Source organism: Limulus polyphemus, unplaced genomic scaffold (genome assembly GCF_000517525.1).
Source record: "Limulus polyphemus unplaced genomic scaffold, Limulus_polyphemus-2.1.2 Scaffold1437, whole genome shotgun sequence".
NCBI lineage: Eukaryota > Metazoa > Arthropoda > Merostomata > Xiphosura > Limulidae > Limulus > Limulus polyphemus.
In genome coordinates this window covers 203,493-214,850 of record NW_013667047.1, presented here as the reverse complement: position 1 = coordinate 214,850, position 11,358 = coordinate 203,493, and the positions used below count along the sequence as shown (strand labels likewise).

Below are 11,358 nucleotides of genomic sequence, written 5' to 3'. Positions count from 1 at the left end.
CTTACCGTGGGGTTCTGACTTACAAGAATATGAATTCAATTATATATATATATATATATATTCACATTTTCTTCCGAAAAAAATCTACCGTTCAGATGAGAACAGCTGCTTAGAAGTTATAACAGTCAGAAAAGAATTAACGCAGATAACCTGTACGGTGTCAGAGAATAAATGCTTAAAAGTAAGATCTTGAAACCTGTCCCGAGCAGATAATAAAAGTAAAACCTTGAAATTGACTCGCGCAGTTAATGAAAGTAAAACTGAAACCTGTCCCGAGGCAGATATTAAGAGTCAAACACGGAAACCTTTCTTGAAGCAGATATTAAATCAAACCTTGAAATTTGTCCCGAGAAAGATAAGAGTGGCGTACTTGAAAGTAATACCTCGAAACATTATCCTATCCAGATAAAAATACAGGTATCACCTGTAAACCCATACTAGATAAATAATAATGGTAATGGTAATACTTTGAAACATGTACTAATACCAAACCAACTAAGAATGACCAGGATTTTATCCAGACCGGAGGACAGAGGGGGGGAGTAGAGTCGACAGGGATGTTTTTAGCTTGTCTCTAGAAGCTGTGCGCCAAAGGCGCGGAAGGGTAGTGCTGATGAAAGTGGAGAAAAGGAAGGGAGGAACTAAACATGATAATTTTGGGAGTAAAATGATAATTGCAGGTTACGCCTGTGTAAATAACGTACTGGTCAACCATTGGGTAACTCGGTGGGATTGAGGTCGGATGTTACGCATCTTAGAGTCCTCTGCCAATATGATTTACCGGGGCTCAAAGTTTCTCTCGACGGACCTGGAGATGGGTACAGAGAAGGTGTTCTAAGGTTTCAACTATGGTGGGGGTGGGGCTGAAGCAGAACCCCACCTGCCACCGCATTTAAAATCCTTAGCAGACGATAGAAAATACAAATTTTTGTTTAATTTAGGCTAAACAAATGCTATTTTTTTATAAACTACAAAAACCACCTCATAGAATACACTACACAAACTTCCCCTCTAGGGTCACAAAGTGAAATCTACTCAAATTCCCCTCAACCAGCACTACCACATCATACACACAAAATTTGGTTACCCGTATGTAGAGCAGCCTAGTTTCTTCACGCTCAACCAATTACAGTACGCTTTACTATAATTCGGAATGTCGTAAACGTATGGCCGGAAGTGAATGACCTAAAATTTACGAAAGCATTTTTAAGCGCAAAACACTGTCTTCACGAACGGAAAGAAAAAAATAACTAATCGCTGCAATATTTTCCTGATTTTAACCATTACGTTTTATAAAATCATAAGAGTCGAGGAGGTCGGGAGAGTTGATGAACCCCCATCTACATCTGATACTGATGGCTGAACAGAAGGAAAAAGTGCTTAAAAGTAACACCTCAAAGTACGTAATCATTCAGATGGAACTAAAGTTTAATGTACTCAAAAGTAACACCTAAAAAGCTAGCCTATGAACTCTGAATATATATGACTAAACTCGATTAATAGGCCTCAATGAAATCCTTCGACCAGGACGAGGGTATCCAAAAGATAAATTGAACCTGTTTATAACTAAATTTAGTTTCTAGTATACCGGCTTTGACAATGTTGAGTAATAATTTATTTTTCCTTTCATTATTGATTTCAAATATTATAATATATAAATTTTTATATAGTACACTGAAAATAAATTTTTCTCTCTTTAATTCAATATACAAGGTAATCAAAAGCAAATGAGTGATTATGAATAAATGTTAAGCTGATTAAGATAATACCCTCTCACCCTCCCCCCCCCAAAAAAAAAACACACACAAATAAACATATACTTAGCCCAAACCAAACTGTATACTTAAAGAAACTGCAGATTGTAGATCTATATTTTTAAGGCCACATTGAAATTTTCACACAACTTGTTTTAGTTTCAGAAAGCATGTCACACTACCTAACAAGATTTCTGTACTATAAGTAAATTTTTTTTATCTTTCTTTAATCATTAAAAAGAGCTACGACAGCACATTATTCTTTTTAAGTTAAAGAAAAACAAGTTATGCACAGTTTTTCCCCCTCTCGTTCATTTTAAATGGTTTAAATTATTTTATAGTGTATCATACCAAAAATGCCTACTTTCAAATTTCATACATGTTCTAGTCTCAGGTGAATAATGTCAATCAGCTTGAAGCCAAACTGGTGCATTTATTTCATATAGGGAGTACTGGAAAATTCTGTGCTAAACAACTCCAGTCTGTTTGTTAATCTTTAAAGAATCTAGTATACTTGTATAACTACTTATTCAGCAATGTTTAACAACCTATTTCTGAGTCAACCAGATTACATGAAGTATTCCTCTCAGGCACATAACTGGCATTTCATAAACTCCTGCACATTTTATGAAACATGCATTGTCACATGACTAACCCAGTGATGTTCATCATCCCAAAAACTGAAAAGAACTGGAAGACACACAATTTTTTTTTAGTAGATGTAGAAATTTTTAAATGATATTATGTATTATTTTTTTATGATATTAGTAGAGATTATTGTGAAGCCAGTAATTACTGGGAACTGTTAGGATAACCAGATTTTCTGTTAAGATTGCACACATCTCAGAGGACATATGTGAGAAACATTAGGTTCAAAGCTTACTTGGAAGTGCAATGTAGCAAAATCCTCAACATGCTACCAGTGCATTAGATATGAATGCAATCATAACAGGATATTGGTTGCAAAGAAAGCAAGCTGTAAAATAGACTAAAGAAGAATTCCATTGGTGTTTACAAAATGCCAAACATCCAAATAGAAACATGTCTACCTAAAGGTATGTTTCCAGAATAATCAAAAAGTATGAACAGCCATGATAAGAGTGGTAAACTTGGGAAAAGTAGAAAACAACCATAACCACTATATCAAGGAAAAATCCATAGCTAAGTCTTCTCAGACCAAGGCTTACATATCCCTAAATTTTATTTCAACTTTTCAGTTTTGTTTGTGTTGGTAAGCAGAAATCTACAAAGTGGATTAGCTGTGCTATGCCTACCAGGGATATAGAAAACTAATTTTTAACATTATAAGCTGTCAGACTTACTGCAACTTTTACGGATCTCATGTGGACCCTACTTTCTTGTCAAAAATTATACAATTGGTCTGGTTGACTTAGAGATGTTATTAAACATATTAGGTTCCAAACTATGGTAAAAGTGACAAATATAGATACATCAAGACAGTACATAGATTATGATGGATATCACAAGATGTTTGGTTGTTTTTGGGTATTCATGGAAAGTTAATCAAAACCTACCTGCACTAATGGTGCTGTTTGGCTATGGGAAGAAAAAAATTGCTCAACGTAATTAATTTGAAGAATGATTTATTAAAGAAAGGAAAATGCACTGTTTACCTTTTTTTTTGAGGCTATGTCAAATATCATTTTGGCACATTTCCATGAGAAGAAGCATCACAGAACAAAATATACAAAAACTATAACTTGTATAATCTTACTGTGGAATTCCAAGTGTTTAATAAACATATATTATACATATAAAGGAAGCTTACCAACAACTTCTACTCAAGTTTAATTATTGAAAACAAAAAAACTTGTATCCACCATGGTTGAAATGTGTTCAAAATTAATAAAAAATTTTTACAAAAGACTGGAAAAATCTGCTTGAATTTGGCATAAAAAACTTTAGTACGTTTATTTATCTTTTTGCAATTCAATTAACACAATAAATATCAAAATCAGACTGCTTAATAATCTTCATTAATAAAAACTATGATAAATCTGTGATTTATACAACTAGGAGTCAAGTAGATTAACATGCACTGCTTACACACGTAGGTGACCTAATAAAAGAAATTTCTAACAAAACTAATTCTTTGATCCCATGATAGATAACTAACATGGACTAGTGTAGCCATTAATTCTAAATTTAAATACAACTGTTGACAAATAAATAAGAAAACACATTTTAACAACAATAGTGTTGATTGCAACTGGTACAATATCACCTCTAAAGACCAAACCCACCAGCTGGAAGGAAGAAATTCACTTTCAACTAAGTTAACATTCCTCATTACTGTATTACATGGAACTAACAGGATGATTTGCAACATTAACATTATACCATTATCTTTTATCCAAATTGATATGATAGTCGCAAGATGCAAGTCTTTTAAAAATAATTATGAAATACATTTCAATCACAAAAAACACCACCTTTTATAGATTCTAATACATAATACTAGTAATACTAACTAATGGGAGAGTAAAATGCTCGTATTTAGCTGTTTAATTTATATCGTAATTAATTTACATTACAGTAAATTTCACAAACCCCAACTAAGTTGAACTACGTTACATTAACTTAACAATAACAGTAGTTACATTGTTCCCGATATTTGTTATTGAACTTCTTCAGTATTTGATTATGTTACAATAATAACTGCTTATACAGATAATGAATTTGTGAGAAACCAAAGTGCTTTATAAATATACCGCTTACGTTAATTTAAAAAAAAAATTGGCAAGTCGCGAGCAATGACTACACCTAACATTCAAAAGTGACTGCGGTAGGCATTATACAATGCGTCACCAAGCAAAGGCCGATGCCGGTACTTTTCACGCGCTGAACTCAAACTGGTAATACAAACAAGTAAAAGTACGATATAAAAATATATCTAAACATTTACATAAAAAGTTGACGTTACACCTAAGCAAACAATACCAAAATATTAATTGAATCCTACCTCTTTTTAAGGTTTTCCATAAAGGAATCAAGAGAAATGTCCTGTAAAAGAACAAAATCTCCTATTCCCACGTCGCTAAAACCGGCCATGATGAATTTTGAACGAACTTCTTTATCTATACCCTCAAACACAATACCTTTCGTTGTAGCTCAGGGCAACACACCAATTGAGCAGTAGGCGAGTATGCACATGCGTTTGACAGTTTAAAATAACGTTATATGAAATGTTATTTTCCTTCCTTATCTTTTTATTATCGTACGGTAAAATTAAATGTCACATGCCTTATTAGTACCTACACAGTAAACTAAAGAAGATACATAACATTCGAACGCAGTGAAAACACGTCGCTTTCTGCTTAAATAAACAATGGGGGCAGAGTATTAATCTAGTTATTTTACTGTAAGTGTAACGTTAAGTGTGACCGTACAGAAAAGGATCAACGTGTCTTACTCTTTTTGTATATATATTATCGCTTACCTACGTATTCTGTTTACGAATAGATTGATTACAAATAACTTTAATGATATCGACATAAAACATTTTTGTAATCGTGTTTTTGTGTACACACTATCAGTATACTTTATAATAAAAACTGCAGTTTAAGCTCCATTATGATATTAGAGTCCCTTATCCCAAAAGGGACAAACGCAAGCTTACGTAGAATGTTTAAAAAAGTAAGAAATATTTCATCTGTCTATTCTCCAGCACCTGAAGCTTGATTATGTAACGATCACCTACTCCAAAAGGCACGTGAAGTACAAGGGAGCATCTCACATTATTCCCAATATTGTCCTAAAACACGAACACTTTGCTCAAATTTGAACCCGCCCCTGAAACAATCAGTGTTGATTAAGTACAATATAATTATAGAAAGAATGTAAAACTGTCTGGAAGAAGGTAAGATAGCAAAAAATAAATAAAATATACGAAATTTTAAGATGGCATAAATTGTATATATATATTTATATATTCTTAAGTATAGTGTACATGAGTTTGAAAGAACAAAATTAGAAAGTATAAAATATACGAAACTTCAATATAACATGAAAATATATGTAAAGTAGTTAAGATTGTGTAAAGCTAAAGGAAAATACGTTTTTGTCTTGAGGCATGAGGCCTCAAAACATACATATAGTACTGGTTGACGTATTTCCTGATTACAGGCATATTCCTAAAAAAAGGAAGGACCTACTTTCTTTACTTTAGGCTTTTGTACAGGTTTAAAACACTAAACCTGAAATTTCCTGTCTTCAGACAAGACCATACGATATAGAATTTAATAACTTTTACTTTTCATAACTTGAAACACGTGGTGGGGTTTTTATACCTCTTCTTTCTGCCTTCAGGCATGTAGTAATTGTTTTCATAAAGTGTAATTTCCTGGTTTCTTATATGAGGTGAAGGAATACGTACATTATACTTTCCTAGCTTGAGATATGTAGTGACGTTTTTATACCTGTTTTTTGTTGTGTGTGTGTGTGTGTGTGACAATAGGCATGTGTAAAATGTTTTCATTACTTTTCTGGCCTCAGACATTTGGTAAACGTTTCCATTTCTCTTACTCTGAGACAATGTGGTGAAAGTTTTTATGCTTCTTACTTCTTACTTTATAGGTTCATAAATCGTCTGTTTTCACCATTAAGGCACTTAGTACAGATTTATAAACATCATACAACTATACATTATTATATTAGAAACAGTGTTGTTGATGTTTTTATAAATGTTCGTTCGTCCTTTGTAGCTTTGTTGTTCAGCACTGTTATCGATTATTTTCACAATGTTCACATTTAAAAAACAAATCTAATCCCTTCACACCCTAACATATAGCTTTTTTGTATTGGCGTTACTTTTAAATTCTGTCACTTCAGATGATTAAAAAAAAGATACGCGCACTTACAAAATATACCTTCACAATTATTCAGCATTTTAAATAAACAGTAACATGTAATAATATAATGATTTAGAGATGTTGTAAGTGCCATTTATTCTATAATAATTTGTATTGAACTTTTTCGATATAACTATTTTCACCAGAGCTTTTTATTTTGTAATGTTGATATTACTCAACAGAGGGCAACAGCTCCTTGAACCATATATACTATTTGTTTTACTACAATTTTAAGTATTTAGTTGGGCTTCGTACAAATACGCAATTATAAAAAGTACATTTTTGTTCTTGAGTATATTGTAGGACAATAATTTGGGTACATAGGGAACGCTTAAGATGTAGACGAAATCTTACTCAAAGTTTGAAAGTTGAAAATTGTTTAACAGATGCCAAATGATAAAATATTGGGCAAAAATCAAAACTTTTACGTTGGCAAAAGAAAGACCATTTGTAATCCATGGAAACTTACATGAAAAAATAAAACAGGCGTAATTAAAACAAAACAAAACATTTCTTCGTTTGTTTTAGCGTAAAGCTATAAGTTGAGCTGCCCTCGCTACAAAAATAAATAAAATTGCGTGACTAAATAAAACAAAAAAGGTGCATCGGCGAGGTCTGGAATGATATGAGCGAAGAGTAGTTATAATGTAAAATTAATGTTGACCTTAAATCTCCCAGGAGTGAAACATTGAGGAGGATAAAAAAGGTTTAAAAGTTAATAAAAAACTCCAATGGCAAAAAAAAGAATTAACTAATCTTATACTGAAGATTTACATTATAACTTTGAGGTTAATAGAGGTCACTTTTATTTATCCCATACAAAATTATTCTTAAAAATGGAGAAATAACGAAATTATTTTGGCCGTAAACGATTAAATTCAACAAAACGAACTTAGACGTGTAACAGTTATATAGGTTTAAACTGTCGACAAACATTATTTTTGTGTACTCAATTAATTTTTGTTTCAGTTACATCAATTTATTTGAAAGACAATGATTGGAATGCATGACCACAAATGAAAAGGCGCTTTTTATTTTATCATGCACTGACTATTGATTCGTAACTCATTCTCAATAATTAACACGCGAACTTAATATTTCAAGTTGTTTGGTTGTGGACTAATATTATTACACTTAGTTACTACTTGCTGAACAGGTGATGATGTTATTTGTTTTTCCCACTCCACTGGCTTCGATTAGTATTACTAGGTAATGTGTAGGTAACCGCGTTGTTACAGATCCCATAAAATGTTAATTTTTTACTAGCTGAAAGAATTAAGAGGTAATAGTACATATGATAAAATTAGAAAATTAAAAATTCATTAAAACCTTTTACATTATTTTGGATTAACGACGTTTTATCCACTTAAACTTGTGCAAATAAATCTTTGTTTGCTCGAGAAATAAAGTTATTTTTGCTGTTTCCTTGTACACTAATTACCATCTACGTCAGCCAGTTTGTATTACCGTGTACAGATAAGAGCTTGAATACCTGAGTAGTGTGCAATTGTTAGTTTAATAAACCTGGGATCATAACATGTCCTGTAAGTAGAAATGTCCTTAAGGCTTTGTACCGCCCCTGCTTAGCCTTGCGTTATCCTTATTTAAAGCGAAGGGGTCCGATTTAGATTACATTACTAAACCTTAGAAATAACATGTCCTGTGAGTAGAAATGCCCTTAAGGCTTTGTACCGCTCCTGCTTAGCCTTGCGTTATCCTTACTTGAAGCGAAGGGGTCCGATTTACGTTGCTTTTGTATTAATTTTTGAAGGAAATTTTGGGAAAACATCGCAACAGTTAAGATTACACCCAAAGAAGAGACTTAAAGTCTTATGAGCTTTGCTTCCTATGATAACTCATTTGTTGAGAATTTCTCGAAAGTGGCCAGATATAAATATTCTTTGTAAAAAATCACAGATTTTCCCCATGCCCTCAATCAACTGCGGTTCCGAAAATTCTTTTCTGATATTTCACTGGTATGATCAGTTGAAACAGTATCATATCGACGTAGTTTCAGCGACAAAATTCAATAATCAATGTAGTATCTTTTCTCCTATTTTTTAATTTCATATATATATTTATATAATTATATATTTGCTCTTCTTTTTTCATTTTCTCCTCCTTTTCTTTCACATATTTTTCTCCTTTTTCTCCACGACCCAAAATTCTTCTCGAGTTTTCAGAACTTCAACATTGTATCCGTACTTTTTTGGACGCTTGTACGGAAGAATATTCACAAACAAACACGAAAGTGGTAAGATTAAACCGAAACAAAATGAGTGAAATACAGGCTGATGAAGGATCAAAGTATCAGTCACTTTTATTTTTAATACAGGAACAAGATGGAATAAAAAAGAAAAATCAGTGTGGATTACCTTTGTTTACGACCCCAGACTGATAACAAACGGGTTACAACATTGCAGGACTTGTGGATGCTAAGTAATGACCATGATAACATCACGTTAATTCTGACTGATTATCATTAATAAGTTTTTGTTCGAGTAGTGTGCAAATCCCACTTATATTTTGCGTGTAGAAATTATCAACAAACGGAGGCTACCATAATAAAAAGGTGTACAATAACTCTAAAAAAAAAAGTCAGAAGCGCATAAAATTCACCTTCGTTGTAGGTTAATATCTAATCAGAGAATTATAAAATCACCATATTTAATTAATTTATTGATTTTCAGTCAGACCACAATTGTTTTTTTTTTGGTCAACAAAAGAACAGTGAATGTAACTTTTCTTATTTAGACGTACATTTTCCATGTCAACTCAAGCTCTGTTTGAATCTGATTTGTGAAGCCCCAGCGATTTGGTCTCATTTAATTCAAAGAAATGAGCCACATAAATCTGGTCGAATGTTCCGTTAGTTAGCATAAAATGAAACGCAAAAGCAACTTTAATCAACAAACACACAATATTTCTTTGCAATAATTGCAAACACAAATTATACACATTGAAAGTGCAGTCAGACTTCAATTAAGATCTTAATCTTAAGTAAAATAAAATAATAATTTTCAATTCATCTTATTTCTTTAACTTTTTATCTAATTCTATATAAGATTGAGCCGTGCTTGAGCTTTAAATTTTAACTTTCATGTATTTATTTGCTTTTAAACAGTTATAATTGTAAAATAAAAAAAACTAGTTGAATTTGAACCTGCGAATCAAAGACAAAAAAAACAAACTTAAAAGTAGAAGTAATTTTATTACTAAATCCTTAAGTTTTATTGTTTTAAGTTAAGCTTTCCTTCGAGTTAGCCCCCCAGTGGCACAGCGGTATGTCCGCGGACTTACAACGCTAGAAACCGAGTTTTGATACCCGTGGTGGGCAGAGTACAGATAGCCCATTATGTAGCTTTGTGCTTTACAAACAAACAAACAAACCTTCTATAAAGTTCTTATATTTTTATATTAAATAGCTTATTTGTTGCTCTGGGAGAAGATTTTTGATTAAATAAAAGTCCAGAGATACAGTTTTGAGTGGATTATTTTTTTTTAACTTTATAACAACGTTTCGACCACTCGTGTGGTCATCATCAGGTAAACTGTCTATTGTATGAAATATTGCGCGAGCATTTGAGTGCTCGATTTCGTTGTCGTAAAGTTGAAAATTAAATAATCTATTCAAAAGCTGTATTTCTGGACTTTTATTTAAAATATTCAGTATATTTCCTCTCTTACAACGAGACTTTTGATGGTTTTAAAATCAACTTCTTTTTTTTTGTACTAAAGCGAGGTTTTGTTCTGATGATTTTTTGTTGTTGTTTTTGTTTTATAGCAAAATTTCCATCTTTGAATAAGTTTTTTTATTCTTTAGAATGAGTACTTTATTGTTGTAGAGAAGCTGAGGTACCCGTCCTTTGTCCGGATTATGAACTAAAAAAACTGTGTGGGTGGATGCTATGATAAGTAAAACAAAAATCCTAACTTTCACACATTTATTGATAACATAACATATTATTACAGTATTCATTATTACCTCACCAACAGTTTTGTATAGGATTTAATAACCCAATATGTATATATTTAAAACATGGTATACACGTTGCGATGGTCAGGATGACTTTGTAGGAAGAGGTAGCGCACAAAGTTGTGGCTGTAGGGCTGGTTTCTGTTACCCGATTTCAAGGCTCATCTCTTAATGTCCTTCCACAGTCTTTCATCATGAATAATTAATTGACGTTCATTGGCCATAGAAGTGTCTTACGAGCCGTAGATGAAAGTTCACGGGTCAAAGTAGGAAGTAGATATAACTCAAGAAACGGCTCTTCATATCAGCCTTACTTATGGTGGTCGTTGGAGTAGAAACTTCAGCTGATTTTATGTATTATTGCAATAGCGGTGGTCACTGCATTCCTCCGTAGAGAGTGCTTGCCTACACTCTGAGATATATAAGACGTTTGCGTGCCCTCCCTTCACTCTGTGTGTATGTTGTGTTATATAAAATGTAATAACGTTTGTTTTTGTTGTAGGGATGTGGCGCCGTCTATGAATGTAGTTAACGTTAACTTACGTCAAAGATAATGAATGCTCAATAACAACAATAATGGGGGGGGGGAGTTGTAGAGGGGGTTGTTAACACGCCCATTTTTCAAAACTATCATCTCATAAAATTTGGTTGAGATTGGCCCAGCGACCTGGAATAGTTAGATAATGGAAAACAGACAGGCACAGATTTTTCTGCTTTATATATATATATATATATATAGATAAAGCGCTTAGACCTT

General features: G+C 32.6%; 1 protein-coding gene across 1 annotated transcript in view; it reads right to left on the bottom strand.

The window, feature by feature from the left end:
• Positions 1 to 4,826, bottom strand: part of LOC106463556 (unconventional myosin-Id-like) — a 66,206-nt gene extending 61,380 nt beyond the window's left edge. Inside the window, exon 1 of the mRNA XM_022391094.1 lies at positions 4,738 to 4,826. Within this exon, the coding sequence (XP_022246802.1) occupies positions 4,738 to 4,826 (89 nt within the window). The remainder of the gene's footprint in view (positions 1 to 4,737) is intronic.
• Positions 4,827 to 11,358: the final 6,532 nt, after the last annotated feature.